The 23,833-nt window shown below is 42.9% G+C and overlaps 1 protein-coding gene across 1 annotated transcript in view; it reads right to left on the bottom strand.

Annotated features, from left to right (window-relative positions):
* The window catches only part of SLC7A14 (solute carrier family 7 member 14), an 83,911-nt gene that overhangs the window by 22,327 nt on the left and 37,751 nt on the right, over positions 1–23,833 (bottom strand). Inside the window, exons 2-6 of the mRNA XM_027876138.1 lie at positions 23,368–23,604; positions 20,039–20,256; positions 10,040–10,186; positions 6,356–6,564; positions 4,427–5,304 (exon numbers count right to left, since the gene is read on the bottom strand). Coding sequence (XP_027731939.1) covers positions 4,427–5,304; positions 6,356–6,564; positions 10,040–10,186; positions 20,039–20,256; positions 23,368–23,604 — 1,689 coding nt within the window. The remainder of the gene's footprint in view (positions 1–4,426; positions 5,305–6,355; positions 6,565–10,039; positions 10,187–20,038; positions 20,257–23,367; positions 23,605–23,833) is intronic.

Genomic DNA, 23,833 nt, shown 5'->3' with positions numbered 1-23,833 from the left:
CCAATCCAATCCAACCCAACCCAATCTAATCCAACCCAACCCAATCCAATCCAACCCAACTCAACTCAATCCAATCCAACCCAATTTAACCCAATCCAATCTAATTCAATCCAACATGCACTGAGGTGTCTGCTATATGCTAAGCACTGTGTTAGACACTGGGGATTCAAAATAGAGCAAAACCTAACAACAGTATCTGCCCTCAAGGAGTTTGTATTCTAATGGGACAGAGGATATAACATGTCACCAGAGAAATACATAGATAGATGGCAATCTGAAGAGGAGGAGGAGGAGGAGGAAGAAATCACTAATAACCAAGGGAATTAGAAAAGGTTTCCCATGTGAGGGGAGATATGGACTAAGACTAGAATGAAACTAAAAATTCTAAGAGGTGTGGGTGAGGAGGGAGTGCCTTCTAGGCATGGGCAAAGGCATGGAAGTGGGATATGGATGGAGGACCGAGTTCACGGAATAGCAAGTAGACTACTTTGTCTGAAATGTAGTATTTGAGGGGTTAATAATGTGTAATAAGCCTAGAACGATAGGATAGAATCAGACCATGGCTTTAAATGGGTTTTTTTTTGGTTAGGCAGCAGGGTTAAGTAACTTTCCCAGGGTCACACAGCTAGTAAGTGTTATGTGTCTGAGGCTGGATTTGAACTCAGGTCCTCCTGAATTCAGGGCCGATACTCTATCCACTGTGCCACCTAGCTGCCCCCGTGGCTTTAAATGTTAATAGAGAGGAGTTTGTCTTTTCTCTTAGAAGGAGTTAACTTTTTTCGAGTCATGGATTTCGTCTGTCTGGGGAAGCCTATGGTCCTCTTTTTAGAATAATATTTTTAAATGCATAAATACATAGGATTACAAAGGAAACCAATTATATTGAAATGCAGTCATCAGAATATAAAAAACCTCCCAAATTTACAGACTCACTGAAATCTATCCATGGTTTAAAAACCCCAGGTTGAGAGGTTTCTCATAGAGGCTCAAGGGAGCTACCAAAGCTTTGGGGTGACACGATCTGGCATGCTTTAGGAGTACTGTTTTGGCAGCTTTGTGGAGGATAGATCTGAAAGGGGAGAGGCTAGAAGTCAGGAGTTCAGGCTCAAAGATTTAGATTTTGGCTGTTTATTCTATGTCACGGGGTAAGGTTTTTAAAGCCTACCTGGGGGTGGGGGGGTGGTGGCTGTCACACATAGTAAACCAAGAACAGAGAGGCTGTCTGTTCATCTGCTCATCTCTTAGTCATGCATTCTTTTGAGATGAAACCTCTCTACTCCTTTTTTTTCAGCCAGCAAGAATTGTGTCAGCAAAGGCACAAGGAGCAGGTGTGGGTTGGTTGTGATGGCTTTGGAGATCCCTTCCAACCCTGACATTCTGGGCTTCTGGGACTTTGTGAGCAATAAGCAGTCCAAGAGACTAGGAGCCCAACGACTAAGGAGAGGGAGACGGAAGTCCCCCATCTACAGATCTGTGGCAAGATGGTGGCAGCAGGTGGCCAGGCTCCATCACTTTGCTTCACTGTGATTGAAAGTTCTGGGGCATTACACTCAGCAAAGGAACCCTCCTAGTACTGGACAACCAGTAATGGACAACTAGACACTTAGGGAATGTGAGCAGTTTTTAGGGAAGAGTTTTTAGTTTGTACTACAGAAAAGGCTAGAAATTAATAAAATAATAATAATTATAGCTGGTATTTATATAGGGCTTTAAGGTGTTCAAAGCACTTTATCCATGTTATCTCATTTGACCCTCTCAATAACTCTGTAAGGTAAGTGCTATTTTAACCCTTATTTTATGTATGGGGGAAACAAAGCACCATCAAGATTAAATGACTTGCCCAGGGTCACACAGCTAGTGTCTGGCACTCTATCTTGATCCCTGGCTGCCTCAGGCAGCTTGCCTATGCCATGAATTCTCAAAGGGCAATCTTTGCTGAAATGACTCTATATTAAAAAACTATTTGGCAAGTAGAGTATTTGTCCATGGCATAGTGGAAAGAACACTGTTGGAGGAGTGAAGAGACCTGGGTTCAAGTCCTGCCTTAGCTACTTCCTACCTATGTGACCACTAGTGATGAATCACTTAACCTCTGAGGCTCAGACGACTCAGAATCTCTGACAGATAAGGTGGGTCATCTGCATCGCTGCTTCTCGTACTGATGAACTCCTAAGTCCATAGATTTTGCAGGGGACAATAAATGTATTCCAGTAAAGAAAATCTTTTCTGATTCCAGCAAGAAGAAAATATTATTATGCAATAATTAGTGGACAATAACAAAACAAGCAACAAAATAAATAAACAAATAAACAAACAAATAATAACAAATAAAACAAATCAAAATAACATGAATCTGATGCCAGGATAAAATGAAAACTTCCACTAGGGGGCAGCATGATGCAGAAGAAAACCCTGTCCTGGAAATAGGAAACCTTAATCTTGGTCTCATTTCTGCTTCTGCCTGGCTGTGTGACCTTGGACAAATCACTTCTTCTCTCTGGCCTCAGATTCCTCATTTGCAATAGGAGAGGGTTGGACTAGAGGATCATTGAGGTCCCTCCCACCTCTAACATTCTGTAATTCTGACTGTATATTACTACCAATTGCCTCACCAAAAAAAAAAAAAAAAAAAGATAAGCAAGGAGACATAACCTGAATGTTACAAGTCAAGGCTTGTAAGACACCTCAGAGGCCACATAGACCATACAGAATTAGAATCTTCTCTACGACATCTTCCTCAAATGGTCTTTCAGCCTTTTCTTGGAGACTTCAACCTCACGTCTCATGATTCAAGCAGTCCAGAAGTGAAATGCTTTTGGCAGTAGTGAGTTCCCCATCATTGGAGGTCTCCAAGAAAAGGCGGAAAGATCCTTCACTGAAAGATACTCTTCCTTTTTGTTTGTAGTTGTATCCCAATGTTTTGCACAGTGTCTGGAACATAGTAGGTGCTTAGTAAATGTTTCTTGAAAATACTGGGGTTCTGAGAATGGAAGTGAGGTGTTGAAAAGGTGGAACAAAATGGTAGCAGGTAGTGGACCACATAGGTAGGAGCAGGTGCTGAAAGTCTAAGAAAAGGTGCAAGGAATGACCCCACCCATATTGCCTCCCACCCTCTGGTATCTCCTGCCCCCTCTCTCTACCTATCTGAATTCCACGCATTCTTCAAGGCTCAGTTCAGATTCTGACTCCTCCTTAGACTCTAGCCCGAAAAACCTCCACCTCCTCTGGACTCCCAGCCTGCTTATGGCTCACAGTATCATCTACCATTTGTTTCTCACTTGACCTTATTTACCTCTTTCACTGGTTGGGGAACTTCTGATGAGGAATCACCAGTACTAATTCAGATCATCAATTGCTCTTCAACAGAGTCTTAGAGAGCTGGCAAGGGTTATCAATTGGTTAAATGTGTGAGTGGGTCAGACAGCAAATAGGTTTTAGAGGTAGGGCTTGAACCCAGGGCTTCTTGGCTCTAAGACTAATGTCAGCTGTTTAGCCACTCTATAGACTTTAGGGCTGAAAGGGATATTAGAGATTCTCTAGTCCAGGGTGCTTAGCCTGGGGTCTATGAATTTGAATGGGGAAAAAATTACATCTTTATTTCAATATAATCAGGTTTCTTGGTAATCCTATGTAGTTTAATTTATGCATTGAAAAACATTACTCTGAGGACAGGTTCTTAAAGTTCACCAGATTGCAAAAGACAGATGGATAAATGGTGCAATGGATGAAGTGTTAGATTTGGAGTCAGGAAGACCTGAATTCAAATTTTGCCTCAGTCACCTAACTTTGTCCTGTGCAAGTCATTGACTATCTCTCAGCCTTAGTTTCCCCATCTGCAAAATGGAGATAATAGTGACACCTACCTCATCACAGGGTTGGGGCATGGATCAAATAAATGAATGTGTAAAGTGCTGTGTGAATGTTAGCTATTATTATTAACTGTTATTAGACCCTTAGGGGTCTAAGGCACAAAAACGGTTAAAGCCACCTATTCTATTCCAATCCCCTTAGTTTTGTGATGAGAAAATTAAAGACATGGAGGGGAAAATGGCTTACGTGGGGTCAAGTACTATGTGGTAGGGATAGGGCTCAAACTCACATCTCTCAATGACTAATCAAATGATATTTCTACTCTGTTACATTGTACTTCTGAAGCATCACTTTGTAGATAGCAGGAGTTCAATGGATACTTGTTGAATTGATTGTTTGCCATTATCCTTCTACAGTCAAGGTCATTGGAAGGAACAGGATGTTAATCTGAATGAGAAAGGGCCAATTTGTTTCATTAATGTAGAAGCCCGGGATCCACAGAGCTCAGCCTGACCTCTTTCATGTTGGAGGTGGCCCAGTTCCACTAGAGGAGTGTTGAGTTAACCCTACAAAAATGTCCTAGAAGAACTCATCATCCTTGAAGGAAAAGGCTTACCCACAAAGCACCAGACAGCAAACCGGATCCAGGTGATGGTGGAGAGTTTTAGCATGAGATAGATATTCACCAGCATGGCAAAGGCAGGCACGAATGGGAGGCAGGGGGCCATGTAGGGCAACTTCTTAGGATTCTCTGGCTGCTGTAAGATCACAAACACCAGGGCAGCAATGAGCAGGACCATGAGGATGACCAGGAGGATGGCCCACCAGCTCTGCTCTGAGATGTAATCTGAGCCAAAGATGATGAAGGAGCAGAAGATGAACATAAGGGTGAAGAGCAAGAGCACACAGACAGTCACTGTGTGGCCAGTGGCCGCCGTGGGCCGGTCCATTTTGCCCGGAAGGCCAAGGCGGATCCTCAGGGTATAGTAGCGAGGTCCAATCAGCTTCTTGAGCTTGATCAGGTAAATATTTTCTGACTCGTCGGCCTCTATGCCAGACGTCATATCCACGGTGCCATAGTTAGGATGGTTGACATTGTAGGCAGACTTGTCCGACTTCCCGATGAGCATCTCATTGTCTCCCAAGGATGGTAAATTCTTGGCCCCACATGTATTTGTAGCTGGGCCTGAAAACTCTTCCCCTTCGCTCACGGGAGAGCAAACTTCCTTCTCACATTCAGCCAGAACGCCTTCCTTATTCTTGGTGTGCTCCTGAGACAAGAACTTAACAAAACCATCAATGTCGCTCTCTGGCTGGTATCGGAGGAGCAGGACGCAGACTGAGACCAAGGTATAGGCTAGCAGAGTGCCAATGGACATCATTTCAATCAGGTCTCTCAGGCTGACCAAGAGAGAGAGCAGAGCGGCTAGGAAGCCGGACACAATGCAGGCCACCACTGGCGTCTCTGTGTAGGAGCTGACGTGCGCCAGGAATCTAAAGGGAGACAGAAGCAGGGCTTAATAGTGATGCTGAGAGCCCTTTTACATTTATTACCTCATTAAATCCTCCCAACAACCTTGTGAGCTAGGGGTTATGGTTATCTTCATTTTACAGATGAGGGAACTGAGGCAGGCGGAGGTTCAGTGATTTAAGAGTGTGAAGCAGAATCTGGACTGCCAGCAAAGGCTATTGATTTGGATCATAATGGTCCCAGGGCAAAGTTTTTCCCACTCATTGACAGATTAGGTATAGTCCCACAAAAACCCAGGACTACTTGTGGCCCAGGATTTGGTTCCTAAAAAAGCCATAAAAAAGTAAAAAACTTACTATAGAGTAAGAAGTAACCCACTTAGGATCATTCCAGGATGTGACCAGCTTCTTAATTACTTGATTATCTGATGTGACATGTTGATTGGATCTGAGGAGTATGTCAATGACACAAAGGTGTGTGTGCGTGCGTGCGTGCGTGCGTGCGTGTGTGTGTGTGTGTGTGTGTGTGTGTGTGTGTGATGACCTTAACAAATCATCACAGGTTGTCACTGTGATATCTACTTTGGAAGGAGATGGAGGGACATTGTTCTAGAAGCTCCAGAATCCTCCTGGGCTCTCTAGGTTATTTCCTCCTTTCCTTTGCCATTTTGGGCATTCTGATGACTTTGGAGGCCATTTTGATCATAGGAGGGAAAATGGGCTATTGGAGGGACTTATCAGTCTGACCCCTGAACCAACCAAGGAGCCATGTCCCTAACTTTTTCTTGTTTTTTAAAATAATTTAATTTTTCAACTAACAAAAATCTATTTTGTTTTCCTACCTCCTTCTCCTTCCCCCCCGCCAGAAAAACAAAACCCTTGAGAGGTGATGGAGTCAGGGGATCTGTCCCTCTTCTTACAAACCCTTCTCAAACCTTTGGCTTTCCTAGTGCATCTTTCCAAAGCAGCAGTCAAGAATGAACAGTGACTGAGGGACTTAAATGCAGCCACCTCCAGAGTCTGGGAACAGGGTGGTCATGGGAAAGGAGTCCATGTCCAGGAGCATGGCACTGACCTGAAGAGAAGCCCATCACCAGCCATGGCATAAATGACCCTGGGCATTGGGAAGAGAGACCCCAGCAGGCTGACTGTCAGGCCAGCAACGGAGCCGATGGCCACAATGAATTTTGCAGCATAGAATCCGTGGGCCACAAACATCTCCATGAGGGGGGACTCGGTGTCAATGGCATAATAGGGCACCATCAGGGTCAAGATCACGCTCACCTGTTTGAGAAAAGAGAGAGAGCACATGCCGGATTGTAAGCTCGGAGTGGGACAGATTAGACCAGCAGAGAGTCATTTTGCAGGGTTCTAGGAGGCTACCAGACAAAGATAGACCTATTCAGATCTCAAGGAAGGTTAGATGTTTTCCCATATAATAAGAGCTCTTATTGGTTGCTTGGGTGACTTTGCTCCCAAACTTTCTCAGATTATGTAGTTTTATGTATTACAGTGATGTGATGGTGTCTACTAGACAGTAAGATTTAGAGGGATAGGAATCCTATCTTATCTCCTGTGTACCTCCCAACTCTAGTTAGCACCATGCTCTGTAAACAGCAGGTGTCTCATAAGTGTTTATTATGGTGGGTACTGGATGCCAGCTGCTGATGCTGGCCCTTGCAGCCAAGCAACACAGACCAGTGGGTTTGGTGGGGTGTCCCCAGAGATCCTCCCGTGCCTTTGCTCTCTTTCTTGTTCTCTCACCCCTAAGTGCTTAGGAGTAGCATCCTTCCAAGCCCAGTGATGGGATTTTAGGGTGGTTGGGACTAGGAGTTTGACTGAATGGTTTTCCTGTTAAGCCTCAATGTGAGCTGGGTGATTCCCATCTCTGCTCACTTTGGGCTGCCAATGAGAGACCGACCTTATCTTTAGAAACTTAGGCAAAAACCAATCAAATAAATAAAAACCTCGAGTATCTAGGAGCAGACCTCCCTTCCATACAGAGATCTCACTTCATGCTGTGAAGACTGACTAAGACAGGAGAAAGGGTGAAGTGATGTATGGGTGATAATTTTTATTTTGAGCCCATGACTCTGTTGGTGAGAGAATCTCCTGGCGTGGAGGCTCTCTCCACTGATGCTGACTGATGGCTCTTTTGTAACCAATAAGTAGTCTTAGAGAGCTGCCTGGGGAACTGAGGAGTTGCCCTATCCTCAGCCAAACAGCTTGTATGTGTCCACAGCAGGACTTGAACTCCAGTCTTCCAATATCTTCTTCCAGCCTTTCTATCCACTATGTCCTATTCAGCTTGTGAAAAAGTCAACTTTTAGGGGAGGAGTACAGGTGAAAAATGTCTTCAGACACTAAAAAGTTTTGAGGTGAGTAGAATTAAACACATTCATCAATGAGGCAGCATGACACAGTAGAAGGCCTTCAGTCCCAGTCCCAGCTCTGCCACTTACTAGCTGTATGACTTCAGCCAAGTCATTTTAATCTATATGTGCCTCAGTTTCTTGATTTGTAAAATTAGGTGCATGGAGTGGTTGAGTTGTTTTCTTACAGCTCTAAATCTATGCACCTATGAACCAAACAACCAATATTTCCAAGTGTAATTTGTGCTCTCCCCAAATCTTCTAGCCAGTCTTCCCCCCTCCCTTATTTAACCAGTTGGTTATTCCTTGGGGGTGATTGCTAAAGAGAGCTGTCATGAAGAAAGAGGTATCACCTTTTAGGTCATGGCAGGAGGAATGGGAAGCTTGGCCAATAACTCCAGGCTGTGATTTACAAACAGAAGTCCAAAGACTTTATTATGTTAATTATGGGGTCTGGAAATTGTGCTGCCTCTCTCAGCCCAAGATGATTAGTATGATGAGATGGCTTATTAGCCAGTCAGAGGTTTTCTGTTATGGCTTACTGAGAGCCTGTTTGGCTCTGGTCTGTGAACTAGGCAGGTGCAGAGAATGCCAAGCCTTAAAAATATTAGCACATCCCTAGTTATGGACAGTCCTGTCTTTTTTCACGTGACATCTGCATATGAACCTTAGGAGACAAAGATGGGAGCCTCACACACCTGGGGAAGACCTCAGAGGACTAATTATCAGTGATGCCAAATGAGGAAGGGGCCAGATGGAATATGCCAGGCAAAAGGGATGTGAGTAGTTGTAGACAGGGTCAAGGACAAAGCTGTAACGAGGGTGGGGTGATAAGGGCTTTGTCTCAGGGTACTGATATAGTGCTTGTAAGCTTTCAGAAGCATAGAAACAGAACTTAGCTCCTCCTTAGGAAAGATAATTTGTTAAAACAGGAAACTACAAGATGGTGGGTCACTGTGAGCTCCTCCCCCAGCTCATCCTGTTTCCTTCCTACCCTGGATGGCAGCTTCCCAAGAAGCGGCCTCATGGTATCTCAAGAGTGCTGTCTCTGTCTCTGTCTCTGTCTCACTCCTGCTTAACTGAAAGCGTGTTTGTGTTACTTGTCCTGTGTAAAGTTGGTGGTATTCACTGGGGTTCAAAAATTCCTAGGTACAGCTCTATTCTGCACAAGGGAGTGACTGGAGCTCCTGCTAAATTCTCCGGATGACATGCTGATTTACCTTCTCTTCCGCTGGCAGCTCAATTTGATTATATTGCACTGGCAGGCTCCAAAGACAGAAGCTCATTGACGTGAGCCTATACGGGGACTGAACAATGCTTCAGCCTTGCACACCCGATACTGCCAGTCTATGATGTGTGCTGCCTTGGAAGGCATCCCAAACCTGAAGTATTTTTCAGGGTCACTCTGGCCCAGAGATCAGAAGTGAAACTGTGTGAAGAGGGGAGTGGGGCATGAAGGGTGTGTGTTTGTGTGTGTGTGTGTGTGTGTGTGTGTGTGTGTGTAATAGGGTCTTCAGCTTATCTACTTATTCCAGTCCAAATTTAAATTGAATGGTGGGATTTTGAAGGAGAGACAGATGATTTCTGTGAAGAAACATCAGGCTGTGATTTTTTTCTCTTCTGTGGAAGTTCAAAAGGGCACCCTCAGCAGATTGAGAAACTTTTGGCTCGGTGGATACTGCATAGAAATGATGGAGTCTGAAGCCAAAGGAGACGACTTCAGAGATGTCTCTGATAGAAACCTACCATGACAAATGCTGTGAATCTCGAGTCTCAAAACATTTGTAAGTTGCTGGCTACATGTACTTCTCGCCTCTTGGCCTAAGGGGTGTGTACGTGGCTTTCAGGTGCTAGAATCCAGGCCTTCAAGCAATAGGACTAGAAGGCTGAACGCATGTATTGCAATATTCTGTCTCCCCAGCTGCGCTGATCTGACGATGCAAGTCACAGAGACTCATGGTGGACAACAACGTAAATGGAAAGAATGCAGCCATGAATGCGAACACTACAAGAATAGTGCTCCAGCTTAGCCCTGGAGAGCTTCCTTCTCCTTCTCTTATTTGTGGAAACAGGGGACTAGGGGTATAGGATGCTGTATATGCCGTCAGACTTGGTTAATGTGATGGTTAGAATGGTTGGAAATGCTTTTTTCTTTCTCTTTTTATTCTCTGTTGCAAAGCTAAGAGAGAGGGAGGGATATATTCAGAAATGAAGATGATAGAAAAGCAAGATATCAATACAATAAAAAAAGTCAGAAGACAACAGAGAAGAAAACACACAGCCGCTGTCATTTTTCTCAAATTAGAAAACGGAAGGACGTCCAAGGGGACGCCTGTTGCACGTCTCTCCTCCATTCCTCCCCTGGCTTTGTGACTCTGAGTACTTACAGACACATACGCCGTGAGGCAGATGACCAGGGAGGCGGTGATGGCATAAGGAATGGATGTGTTGGGATTCTTTGCTTCTTCTCCTGTCGTGGCGATGATGTCAAAACCAATGAAGGCATAGAAGCAAGTTGCTGCTCCTTGGAGAACCTGGATGGGTAAGGAACATGGTGAGTCATGGGAGAGACGGCTTGGTTCAAAGCCATGAACAGGACAACTACCACTAGTGCCATAGATAGGACCTAGAGTTGGAAGGGGACTGGAGGTCATCCTGTCCACTGACTTTGCCCACCTGTGGTCTGAGGATCAGGGAGCTTTTGCAAGGAGTTGGTCCACAAATCCGTAAATAAACAAATGCCTGTTATGTAGACTGAATCATTGTTCAAAAGTTACTAAAGCTTACCAAAGACTTTTGGGACACCCTGTATTTCTGTTTTTCAAACATATGTAGACTCTCGTGTGAGGAAGTAAAGTAGCAACTTGCTAAAAAAATAATTATTGAATTCATAGTAGCTTCCTGTCAGTATATATATATATATATATATATATATATATATATATATATATATATATATATATATATATATGTATTTTTTTCCAGGCAGTTGGGGTTAAGTGACTTGCCCAGGGTCACATGGCTAGTAAGTGTCAAGTGTTTGGTCTGAGGCCAGATTTGATCTCAGGTCTTCCTGACTTCAGTGCCGGTGCTCTATCCACTGTGCCACCTAGCTGCCCCCATTATATATTTTCTTAATCGTTTTTTGGAGTAGCCCGGAGTGGTGGTTTCAGCAGGGTAAGGAGTTCCTGGTTGAGCTCTGCTGAATGAAGATCTCACGTGGTTCTGCATCTGTAGTCTTCTAGAATTGCTTGGGGTGACTTGTCTAGAGTCACACAGTCATTGTCTGTCAAAAGCGAGACTTGAACTCTGGTCAGGCTGCCTCCAGGGCTGGCTTTATCTTTACTACACCACACTTCCTCTCTTCTTAATCAATAAGACCTGAAATTTATGTATCATCTTAGACACATTATCTCACCTGTGCCTCTGCATGGCCCTGTGAGAGAGGTACTAGAGTTACTATTTTCCCTGTTTTACAAATTAGTACATTGAGGTATATTGACACTGTGCCCAGCGTCACAGAGCTCGTAAGCGTCTGGAGCAGAATTTGAACTCAGACCTTCCTGACTCCATGGCCAATGCTCTATTCACTGTACTATCTAACTGCCTTAAGGAGAGTCACTGACATCAATATGAATATTTTGATATTGTAGAAAATCTTCAGTTACTTTAGCCGTGTGACCCTGGCCAAGTTATTTAATTTCTCTTACCTCAAGTTTCCTCATCTGAAAGACATATTTTCCTGGGGCTGAACAAAGTTGGGGAAAATCACAAAATCATGCTGACTAGGTCTACTATAAATTGGTTACATAATTTCAACTGGGTCCTCACAGCTGCAAGGCAATCCTTTAAACCTTCCTAATTGACTCACTATGTCAGTCAAATCTCCTCAAATGTACCACCGCTCTCCCTCTCAGCTAAGGGAGAAACACGAGCTGCCTCATACTTCACTGAAGAATGTTGAGGTGGTTTGCTGAAAGTTTCCTCTTCTCTCTTCCTCTTCACTTCACATCACTCAGATGCCTTCTGCTACTGTCTCCTCCTTCATCCCTGTTTCATATAATGAAGTGACTTTTCTCCTTACCAAGGCAAACTCTTCTATATGCACAAGTGATCCCATTCCATTCTGTCTTCTCTAGCACATTGTCCCTCTTCATCCCCACTTTCTCACGTACCTTCAGTCTCTCCCCGTCTACTGTCTGCTTCCTTCTTACCTACAAACCTGCCTGTGTCTCCCCAGTCCTCAAAAAACCCTCACTTTATATGCCCATCCCCTCTAGCTATCATCTCACATCTCTCCTCTTTTTCATGGCTAAACTTCTGGAGAAAGCTGTCTCCACTTCCATTTATCTCATTTTCTTCTCATCTCTCTACGGTCTCCATTCTTAGTTCATCATTCAACTGAAACTGCTCTTTCTGAAGTCACCAATGATCCCTTAGTTACCAAATCCAATGGCCTTTTCTCAGTCCTCATCCTTTTTGACCTCTCTGCAGGCTTTAACACTGTTGATCACCCTTTTCTCCCAGCTATTCTTTTCTCTCTAGGCTTTCATGAAGATGATCTCCTCTGGGTCTTCTCCTACCTTTCTGTCCATTCCCTTCCTCTTTTTCTTTCTTTTCCTTCCTTTCCTTCCTCTTTTCTTTTTCCTCTTTCTTTTCCTCCTTCTATTCCCCCTAGTAGGTAGCCAAGTGGTGTGATAGAGTATTGTACCTGGAGTCAGGGAGACCCGAGTTCAAATACTACTTCACACACTTACTAGCTATGTGACCCTGGGCAAATCACTTAACCTCTGTTTGTCTCTGTCTGTCTCCAAGTATAAAATGGGGATAATAATAACATCTACCTCAGAGGTTTCTTGTGAGGATCAAATAAGATAGTATTTGTAATGTGCTTATCACACTGCCTGGCGTGTAGTAAGCACTGTATAAATATTAGCTATTTGCAACTTCTATCCACTGCTACTAGTAGGTGTTTAACAAATGCTTGTCTTCCTTCCTTCTTTCTTTCTTTTCTTCCTTCCTTCCCTCCTTCCTTCCTTCTTTTCTTCCTTCCTCTCTCCCTCCTTCCCATCCTCCTTTCCTTCCTTCCTCCCTTCCTTCCTTTCTTCTTTCCTTCCTTCCTCCTTCCCTTCCTTCCTTCATTCTTTCCTTCCTTTCTTCCTTCTTTTCTTCCTTCCTTCCTTCCTTCCTTCCTCCTTCCCTTCCTTCCTTCATTCTTTCCTTCCTTTCTTCCTTCCTTTCTTTCTTCCTTCCTTCCTTCCTTCCTTCCTTCCTTCCTTCCTTCCTTCGCTCTTCCCAGGAACAAGTTGCATAATTTCGCAGCATCTCAGGCAATTCTCTCTAGGGCTACAGGGTATAGATATAATCTTTGGTCCTTGACTGAGAAGTCAGGATTTTGTCCTTCCTTTTTGAGGCTGAGAGTTGGGCTCCTTTCTTTGGCAAGCTAATGCTGACCTTTTGGGGGGTGGGTGACTGAGGGAACATGAGGAAACACGGATGATGGAAGAGTGTGTGTGTGTGTGGGAGGGGTGTCATAAAAGTGGAGGCGGTGACAAAGAACTTAAGTGAGGGCAGTTTATATGACAGCTGTCTTCAGTAGATGACAGTGGGATTGTGATTTCATAAACTGAAACATGTCACTTCAAATACTGATCTGAGGGTTTATTTTCTCCTCCAGAGAATCCATTAAAGTAGAATTAATAGGCTTATATGGACTCCCCCCTGCATCTGATTAAAGTAGAAAATGAACTTGGGCATGTGCCTTCTGACTCTCTTTCAGGAGTGAAGGAGAGACGTTGGGAGGGGCTGCTCCTCTGCCCTGCTTGCCCACACTTCTGTGCCTTCTGCTGCATTCTGCATCAGTCCCCCCTTCCCCAGGGGCCTCTGCCCACTTAATCTCCATGAACTCAGCTCACTCTGAGGAGCTGCCTTTCAATATTTGAAGGGCTGCCATATGACAGAGTGAGCTGACTCTTTCTGTGTGGCTTCAGAGGGCAAGTCAAGGACCAAAGAAGTCAAAGCTGGAGGAAGGCAGGATTCCAGCTCTAAAGAAGAGCTCAGAAAGAGAGGAAAAGGTGCTGCCTCACAAACAAATTGGGGCTTTCTCTTGATGGCTATTATCACGGCATCGTAGGCTCATAGAGTTAGAGGCACAAGGGACCTCAGAGGCTGTAGAATCCAACCCCCTCACTTTCTAGAGAAGGCACAGACAGTGGCATCTGAATTCAGGTCTTCTGGATGGCCATCTATGTGGGGATGCTGGAAAGAAGGTGGGGTAGAAGGTCAAAGTACTCCAACTACTGATGATGATGATAGTAATAGCTGACATTTCTAGAGTCCTTTAAAGTTTGCAAAGCACTTTACTTATGTTGTCACCTGATCCTCACAGCTATGCTGAGTGAATTTATCCATTTTACAGATGAGGAAAAGGAGGCTCCCATGGGTGGGTGTGATTTGCCCAGGATCACACAGCCAGTATATGCAGAGATGAGGCTTGGACCTATGTTCCTGGCTCCAAGGTTGTATCCTATGGCATTTATGACTTCATTGGTGTTTCTATTTGGTAGTTTGTGGTGAATACTTTAAGTTAATTTAATTCAACAAGTATATACTACGTGTGCATTCTATATCCTAGGTATTATGTTAGGGGCTAGAGATATAGACAGAAATGGGATGACCCCTGCCCTCAAGGAGCTTACATTCTCCAGGAGAGCTGACTCTTCTAGAATTAAGACATATGAAGCCCAGTGTCTTGAGTGAATAAGACAGCTTCTGGAACTCGTAGACCTACTTCAGATCCACTCAGGTATAATCTTATCTGGAAGAGACCATTGAAAGCTATGGTGTATGACTTTAATTTAATCTCTGGAATTATTTCCCACAATATCTAATCCTGAAGCATTGCCTGAAATGTTTTTCTTCTTCACCTCTACCTGAATACATAGTTCTATTTAAGGTTCACCTTGAGCATCCCTCCTAATGAGGTCTTTCCTGATTCCTTCCAGGTTTTAGAAATTTCTTTCCCTCAAATTATTTTGTATTTATTTGGCTCAGTAGACAGAGGACATGGGGTCCAAAGCCCACTTCTTATACTTCCTACTTGAGTGATCTCAAGTGAGTCACTTCCTAGACCTCAGTTTCCTCATCTGTGAGATGAGGGGGTTGGACAAGATGGCTTCTGGGGTCTGAATCTGTGATCTTACTTTGATCACACATATTATTTTATTATATATATATATCATTTAGTATGTATTTGGATACATACTATTACCTGTGTATATGTTATTTAACGCTGATTCTTGAGGGCAAGGACTTTCGTTTTTGTCTTTGTATTCTAGCACAGTGGTGGGCACCCAGTAGGCACTTAATGTTTACTGAATTAAATTCCAATTGGGGTCATACTGGAAAGCCCATGGGCTCCAGCTGCTGGAAGGCTGGTGCCTCATTAATTGGCAAAATCAGCCACACCATTTATGGCATCTACCCAAATGTCTAGGTGTGTGGTGGCAAAAAGCTGGCCTGACTGAAGTTTGCTAATGCCTATGAATGATCAGGCCAAGCCTTTGCCAGACTCCAAGTACATAATTAGCCACCATGGCATCCTTACTCCCAGTTCTACAAAAGACCTAGATCTGAAATGAATGGGAGTTTGTAGGCGTCTGTCTCCCTTCTTCATTAGCAACCTGCACATGGTGAGGGAGGGAGAATGTGTTAATAAGTTATGATAAATGTAGTGTGATATAGAACACACTCAAAACAATTTTTGCTGTGTTTGGACATTGCAGACATTCTCTGTACCACTTATCAGGGACGATTTTCCCGGGAATTATTTGGATAGTTAAAATACCTTGTTTGGTTAAAGAAAAATACAAAAGATAGCATCAGGAACAAATAATATAAGGCACATACATATTAAACAGCATCCGGAGGCTGAGGAATTGCAGATGGTAGCTGGAGTTCATCTAAGGGACAGCTGTTACTTGATATGGGGGTGGGGGGATGTTTATTTTTCTTGAGCTGTTCAAGACCAAAGAAGCTTTTGACCCAGATCTTGTAAGTGAGTAAACTGTTCTTCGGTTCATGAGAACCAAGAAATGTGATGGTGGGGACGGGGAGGTGAAGGGGAAAGGGAGGAGGAGATGGACACAATGTTCAGTAACCCTTTCAAACCACCATGGAGACTATGAGGAAACTAGAGCTTAGAGAGCTTATTACATAGTACTTATAAGGTCAATTTGACTTAGTCCAAACCTTTCATTTTGCAGATAAGGAAAATGAAGCCCTAAGCAGTGGCTTGCCCAAGTTTACACTGGACCCAGGCAAGGTAGAGAGCCAGCTGAAAAGAATGGAGGTAGGAGATGTAGAAAGGAGAAACCTAGAAAGGATGAATGCGACCAAGGTGTAAGAGCTTTTAATGCAAAACGAAGGACTTTATAATTGATCCTAAATCAAACTAGGCTTTCCCAAGTGTGTTTGAGGAGGGTGACATGATCAGACCCATGCCTGAGAAAAGTCATGATGGTGGCTGTGTGGAGAATGGATTGGATTGGGGAGAGACTTGAGGCAGAAAGACCAAGTAGAAGGCAATTGTGATAGTCCAGGTGAAAAGTGATAGCAGCTGAACTAGGGGAGTGACTGTGTGAATGGGGAGAAGGGGATAAATGTCATGGAGAGAGAAACGACATTTGCAAACTAATTGGCCATGTGGCATCATCTTGAGAGGAACCTTAGTGATGTAAAAAGCATAGCATCTACAGTCAAATGGTCTTGGACAAACGACATGGCTTTACTGGGCCCTCATTTTGTCAAGTATAAAATGAGGCAGGTAGGTGGCATAGTGGATGGGGCTGTGGTCAGGAATACCTGAGTTCAAATCCTGCCTCAAACATTTCCTAACTATGAGACTCCAGGCAAATCACTTCACCTGTTTCTTTGTTTGTAAAATTAGGAAGTTGGACTCAATGGCCCGTCAGGTGCCTACCAGGTCTAGGTGTATGAACCTACAAAAATGAGGGAATGTTTGGTCTTGATGACTGCTGAGGTCCCTTCTAGCTTCGGACATCCGTTCCCCAGGCTGCCTTGCAAAGAAGTCCCAGTCCACAAAGTATTTTTTTCCAGCTCATGCTACCTGCCAGAGGCTACAGAGCTGATAAAAGGAACAGTTCTTGCTAGTTCCCCAGAGTATTTCCCCAGACATACCATGAAGCTTTCATGGGTGTGTGGCTTTGCATTGTGGTACCCTAAGGTCTGCAAAGATTCAAGCTTGAGGATCCCTCAGAGAGCAGCAGAAGGGCTCATGGCAAGCATGAGCAGACTTACACAATGTGCACAAGGAATTAGGAAGGAAAAATGATGGAAAGGATGTCATCAGAGATGTATGTGAGTGATAAAAAGGGACTGGACATGCGGCAGGAGTGAGGGAGTTAAGTGATGGACAGTCATTGAGCCCCGTTGTGATGGGGCTCACAAGAAAAAGTAAAGAATGCCCCGCCTCGACACTGAGTGGACTCTTTCTGGTGAAGTTACCAGAGGACAGGGACAAGAGGGGCATAGGGTGAGTGGGCATGGACGGTTTGCAAACTGCATTGATGGAGGGAATGTCTTCATCCGTGAGACCACTACTTCCCCAGCAATTGCTTATTCCATTCCTGGCTACTGAAATGCAGAGCAAGCTCATTAAACCTGTAGATGATACATTGATGGCAGGTGTCCAGCACTTTGGAAAATAGGATCAGATTCAAAGTGACCTTCGTAAATTGGAAAAGTGGCCAGGAGCCTACAGAATAATTTTTTTAAAGGTAACACGCAGGATGATATACATGGGGAGGAAAAACACATAGTGCCTAGATCCAAGGCCTGGCTCTGTCCAAGAAGCAAAAAAGGTGGAGAAGTCCAAAGTATAACATTGGAACTCAAGGCCCTTTATATTCTGGGTCTAAATGACCTCTCTGGACTCATCACAACTATTCTTCTCACACCTACAGTCTAGCCAACCTATGTTACCCTGCAAATATCCTGTGATTTTTTTTTGTCTTCATACCTTTGCTTATATCATTCCTGTCCCTGGATGTTGGTTTCCAATCTAGCTTTCAAGGTACAGCTTAAGTGGCACTTCCTCCATAAAACTGTCTCAGATACCCTCAATCAGAAGTGATCTTTCCCTCAACTGTTCTCACTGCACTTTATGAGGCCTCTTGTGCACTTATTATATAATAATTTATAGTCTATCTATCTGCATGCATGTCTTATCTTCCCTTCTAGATTGTAAGCCATTTGAGGGCAGGGAAACAGGCTTAAATCCAAGCTCTGTCACTTGACTACCCATACTACCTTGGGAAAATCACTTCACCTCTTGACCTCAGATTCCTCTTCTGCAAAATGAATGGATTGGAATAGATCATGTCTATGGTCCTTTCCAGTTTTAAATTTGTCATTCTGTATCTCTCCCAGTGAAAGCAGGATGAAATAGTGGATAGAAGGCCAACTTCTGATTCAGGAAGCTCTGGGTTCCAGTGCTGCCTCTGTTACATATTGGCTATGAGAGCCTTAGTCAACTTAACATCTCAGGGCCTCCATGATTTCCCAACATTGTTAGTTGATGGGCAGATGATGATCTGCTTTGGAAGAGGGAACTTTTGCACTGGGAATTCTCTATCCTGACACAAATTCTCTCAGCACCTAACACAGTGCTCTGCATAAAGTTCTTATAAGAACGTTATATTATATATTATTATTATTATATATAATTATATTATTATATATAATGTTTATTGAATGAGTTCAGTTCTTAACATTTGGAGGTAAAGATGCTGCTTCTTACTCACTTTTTTAAAACAAGCATTTATTTTCTCTCCATTCTCCTTGCCACTCCCATTGAACAATAAAAAGAAAGAAGAGAAAACCCAAATAACAAATATGTGGAGTCCAGCAAAACAAGATTATTTTATGGAGAACTCACAGAGCAAGCATGTACATGGTGGTCAGAAGAAGCCATACAAGGACATTCTCAAGATCTCTCTTAAGAACTTGGGAATTGATTGCATGACATGGGAGATTCTGGCACAGGACCTCCCAGCATGGTGTGCCCTCATCAGAGAAGGTGCTGTGCTTTATGAGCAAAGCAGAATTGAACTAGCTCAAAAAATGTGAGATGCACAAATTTAGAGAATCTACCCCAATGTTCACATGGACTACTTGTGTCTGACCTGTGGTAGAACATTCTGAGCTCATGCTGGTCTGATGAGCCACCATTGGATGCATTGTAACTTGACTCTAACATAGTGATGTCATTTTGGTCCTTTTCGAGAATGAAGGACAGCAAGCGTCAGGCAAGTGCTTTGTAAGTAATGAGTTTCCCATCACTGAAGAAATCGAAGGGAAGATTGAATGACCACCTGTTGGCGATGAAGTAGAGAGGATTTTCCCTTGAGGTAGGGTAGAATTGGACTAGATGTCTTCAATACTAGGATGCCATGGGGAATCAGATAAACAGAAGACATCTAATTGGTCTGGGATGATTCCAGAATAATTGTTTGAAGACCATGGAATGAGCTGAAGGATCTTTAAAAATTCTTCTCAGTGCCAAGAGTCTGTAATTATGTCACTTTGAGGTTGTGTAGGGAAATAAAAATTTAACAGCTGAACACCCTATTTTAAAGCATGGCTCATCCATCATTATAGTTGTTAACTATCACACCCTATTCTTTTAAACTCCTTTCAAAAATAAGACCTCTTATTTCTTTAAAAATAACTGGTATCAATTACTTGCCATCCCCATCTAATGCATGAAAGAATCTTAAAATGGGGAGTTTAAAAGGCTGGTCAAAGCAGGGTAATAAACTACATCATCTTAGTGTTTTATTCACTTATCTTTGAACTTTTATTTCATTTCTTATGTTTGGATGAGAACAGTAGGAGTGTGTGCTTATTGAATGGATGGCTATGGTCAAACTTGTTAATACAGTCTCCTGCATCCAGCTCATAAACCTCAATTAAAATGCATTCTGAAATAGAGACTACAAGGCATTAAAAAAAGGCAGCTAGTGGCTCAGCAGACCTCCAGTCAGGAAGATCTCAGTTCAAATCCTGCTTCAGATACTTGCTAGCTGTATGATCTTGGGCAAGTACTTTAATGTTCTTCAGCCTCAGTTTCCTCAGCTGCAAAATGGGAATCATAATACCACCTACTTCACAGTTTTGTAAAGGTCAAATAAGATAAGAGATGTAAAATGCTTTATGAAACCTTAATGGCTATATAAATCATAGCTATTATTATTAGAGGGGTGCTTTGAGCCCAATGGGACAGAGGAAGATTTTCTGTTGTCTTTTTAGATAGACTACCAGCCAGAGGGGACACCATGCCCACCCAGACTTTGAAAGAAGCTTACCCCTGACCATCCATGAGGCAGGAACTGTCCTTCAGCCCAGTAGCTTCCATTGATGAAGAAAAGACCAGCAATCATGATAAACACCCACACGGCCAAGTTGAGCACATTGAGAACATTGTTGAAGCCCACAGAATTTTTCACCCCAAGGGCAACAATGATGGTCACAATGACAGCAATGACGAGGGCCAGCAGGTCTGGGTATGATTCTTCTCCTTTTCCTGTAATGCAGAGAAGGTAGGCACCAATTACTTTTGTAGTCAGAGGAAAGTGGTCATGGGCATCCCACAGTGGGACAGCATTTTTTTTTCTTTTTTTGGGGGGGCAATGCAATTGGGGTTAAATGACTTACCCAGGGTCACACAGCTAGTAAATGTCAAGTGTCTGAGGCTGGATTTGAACTCAGGTCCTCCTGACTCCAGGGCTGGGGCTCTATCCACTGCACCACCTAGCTGCCCCAGCATTTTGCTTTTGAAATATTGGTGAGAATAGGGCACGGAATGGAGAAGACTAGAAATCCTATCTATATGTATATGTGCATACATATACATATGTTGCAGCCCATATACGGCTGGATGTGCCTATTTCCAGACTGGTTAAAGGATATGGTGAAAACCATATGCTGGTTTTCATGGAATAGTGCCAGGCTTGGAGTCAGGAGATTACAATTTCAGCTTTTACACTTGCCAGCCAATTCACTGGGGGCAAATTGCTTAACTTCTCAGAGCCTCAGTTTTCTCAGTTTTCAGAGCCCCATTCTGAAAAGTGGGGATAATAAGCCATTGTACTCCTTCTTTCCCTCTTTATGAGAGATGTACTTTGCTATCTTTAAAGTGCTCAAGAAATTGAATTATTGCCATAACATATGTGGCAAAACTCTCTCCGTTCCTACTTGTAAGATTTCATAATATGGTTAATTAAAAATGTTAGATCCTACTTTTGGTTCCACCATTTTCCCATTCTCTTCCTAAGTTCTTATAAATCTATAAGGAAGATTGAAGAGTGAATCATTGGAAAATGCTCCAACAACAGATTTCTGCCTATGTGTGTAAATGTGCAGAGACAATGGAAAACAGAATGTAAGATCTTTGAGGTTGGGGACTATTTTTTTTCATGTCTTTGTATCCTCAGTACCTAGCAAAGTGTCTGGCATGTAGTAGGTGCTTAATAATAATAGCTAACATTTATGTAACACCTACTATGTACCAGGCATGGTGCTAAGTACTTTATAATTATTGTCTCATTTGAGCCTTACAACAACTCTGGTTGTACATGCTATTATTATTCTCATTTTACAGATGAGGCAACTGAGTCAGACAGAGGTTAAGTGACTTTCCTGGGGTCACACAGCTAGTAAGTGTCTGAGGCTGGATTTGAACTCAATTCTTCCAGACTCCAGGCTTAGCGTTCTATCCACTGTGTCACCTAGCTAATTGAATTAATAGGATCACAGGAAGAGGCTTCCAAGGTCATTCCAAACCTCTTGCTTTATAGATGAGGAAATTGGGGTCCAGCGAGTCTACAGGAAGCATTTCTCAATCCACCTCATTTCTAGTACTTTGTCTCTGTTGAGCACTTCCTATTTAGCTGTCTATAGCCTGTACGTACATGACTGCTAACCAGTTGACTCCCTTGTTAGATGGTAAGCTCCTTGAAGGGAGAGACTGTCTTTTGCCTTTCTGTTTATCCTCAGCACTTAGCACAATGCCTGGCACATAGTAGGTGCTTAATAAATATTTATTGACTGATTGGTGGAAGGAAGATTTGAATTCAGGTTCTTGACTACAGATCTTGTATGCCTCTACCACATTGGCTGCCTACAGTCTATTGTTCATCCAAGCATTTATTATTACATCTCACCCTCCTCCCTTTTTAGCTTCTTTTTATGTTTTCTTTCTCCTACTAGATTGCAAGCTTCTTGAGGGTAGGGACTGCCTTTTACTTTTCTTTGTATCCCCAGAGCTTAGCACAGTTCCTGGCACACAGTAAGTACTTAACAAATGTTTATTGATTCAGACCCTGATGAAGCATCTGCTATGCATTATCACCTCATGGTAATGAGGATACGGAGATAAAAACAACTGAATTTGTTGTCCAGGAGTTCACTTTCTATTGGCTAAAGGGCAGTACAACACGTAAGCCAATACAAAATATGTAAAAAGTATATGGGGGGGAGGGGATGATGTTCTTTGACTTGTTCACTAGTAAGTGAGTTCTGTGGTAAGTGAGCTCTTTTCTTTAAGGACGAGATAGGAGATGTAAGGGAAGCCCCCCAGGACTGAAGAACTCAGAGCATCAGAGAACCTAGCTTCTAGTCATGGTGTTATCACTAATGAATAATGGGAATTTGGGCAAGGTACTCAGTCTCTCTGGGCCTCAGTTTCCCCATCTGTAAAATGAAGAGATTAGACTCAATAATCTCTACAATGTTTTGAGTCCCGAATTATGTGAGGCCCATTTGGACATGGCAAAAAGTAGGGATGCTCATTAGGCCTTGATGTATTTAGTCTTCTTAAAGACAACTGGATCATAGTCTTACAACCTGAGATTGATATGGTGGAATGAGCTCGGACCTTAGTGAAAATCTCACCACTCATACAGTCAAGTTATTTTGTCTCTCTAACCCCTCAGTTTCCCCATCTCTAAAATGGGAACCATATTAGCTGTAGTGTCTGCCTGACAGGGTTGTTGGGGTATCAAATGAGAAAATGTCTATAAAGACATTTAAGAAATTAATGATAATTAGTGGACCTCGGTTCACATCCCACCTCTGATATTTACTACCTGCATTGCTTTAGGCAAGTAATTTCATGTTTCTGGATCTCAGTTTCCTCTTATGTAAAATGAGAGGGGCGAACTAGCTGGTCTCTGAGGTGCTTTCTGGCTTGAAAGCTAGGTTCCTAAGAGACTTGCCTGCTATTGTGGAAATATTCTGAGAAGATCCATCAATAGCAAGAAAATCTTACTCGACTCTTCTGAAATCTAAGGTGATAAGATCAGATAGTAGGGTTGAAAAGAGGCTACTTCTGGTCCTTCAAACTTGGGTCCAGTCTCCTTTTTGACCAGAAGTATGCCTTCTGGTTGTGTTAAGTGAGATGAATTAAATTCAATTGAACTACATTATGAACTTTTGTAGGCAGGGTTTTTGTTTTACCTGTCTTTTTTCTCCATGTGTCTAGCACATAGTAGGGATTTAATAAATATTTGATTGGGATTAGTAAAAAGTAGAATGAGTCTGAAATTCTATAGGATATATCTGTTGCATGGGGTCTGGACAGACGGCTATGTAAGGATCCACTAAAGGGCAAGTATTTCTCTTCTTGGATTCTTACCCAGACCATTTAAAGTCCCCACGCTGTCAATCATCCAGCGGCTGATGGTGTGGTTTGCCAGGGAATCAAACATACTGCTTAGGGCACTGGCCCCTGCTGCGGTGCCAATCAGGTACTCCAGGATCAGATTCCAGCCAATAAAAAATGCCACAAACTCGCCCACTGTGACATAGCTGTAGGTATAGGCTGACCCAGTAGTCTTTGGAACTCGAACTCCAAATTCAGCATAGCAGACACCTGCATGGGGCACATGTACAAGATAGTTCTTTGAGACTGGAATTATTGGAAAGGGGAGAAAGCCTTTTGGTTGTTATCCATCTTGGGCTTCAAAGATACCAAAATGATTATTACTTGAAAGAATATAATATATATAATATAACATAGCATAACATAACATAACATAATATAATATAATATAATATAATATAATATAATATAATATAATATAATATAATATAATATAATA

This window comes from Vombatus ursinus, unplaced genomic scaffold (genome assembly GCF_900497805.2).
Source record: "Vombatus ursinus unplaced genomic scaffold, bare-nosed wombat genome assembly UNPS02014810.1, whole genome shotgun sequence".
Taxonomy (NCBI): Eukaryota; Metazoa; Chordata; class Mammalia; order Diprotodontia; family Vombatidae; genus Vombatus; species Vombatus ursinus.
This window is presented reverse-complemented; position numbering and strand designations above follow the sequence as displayed.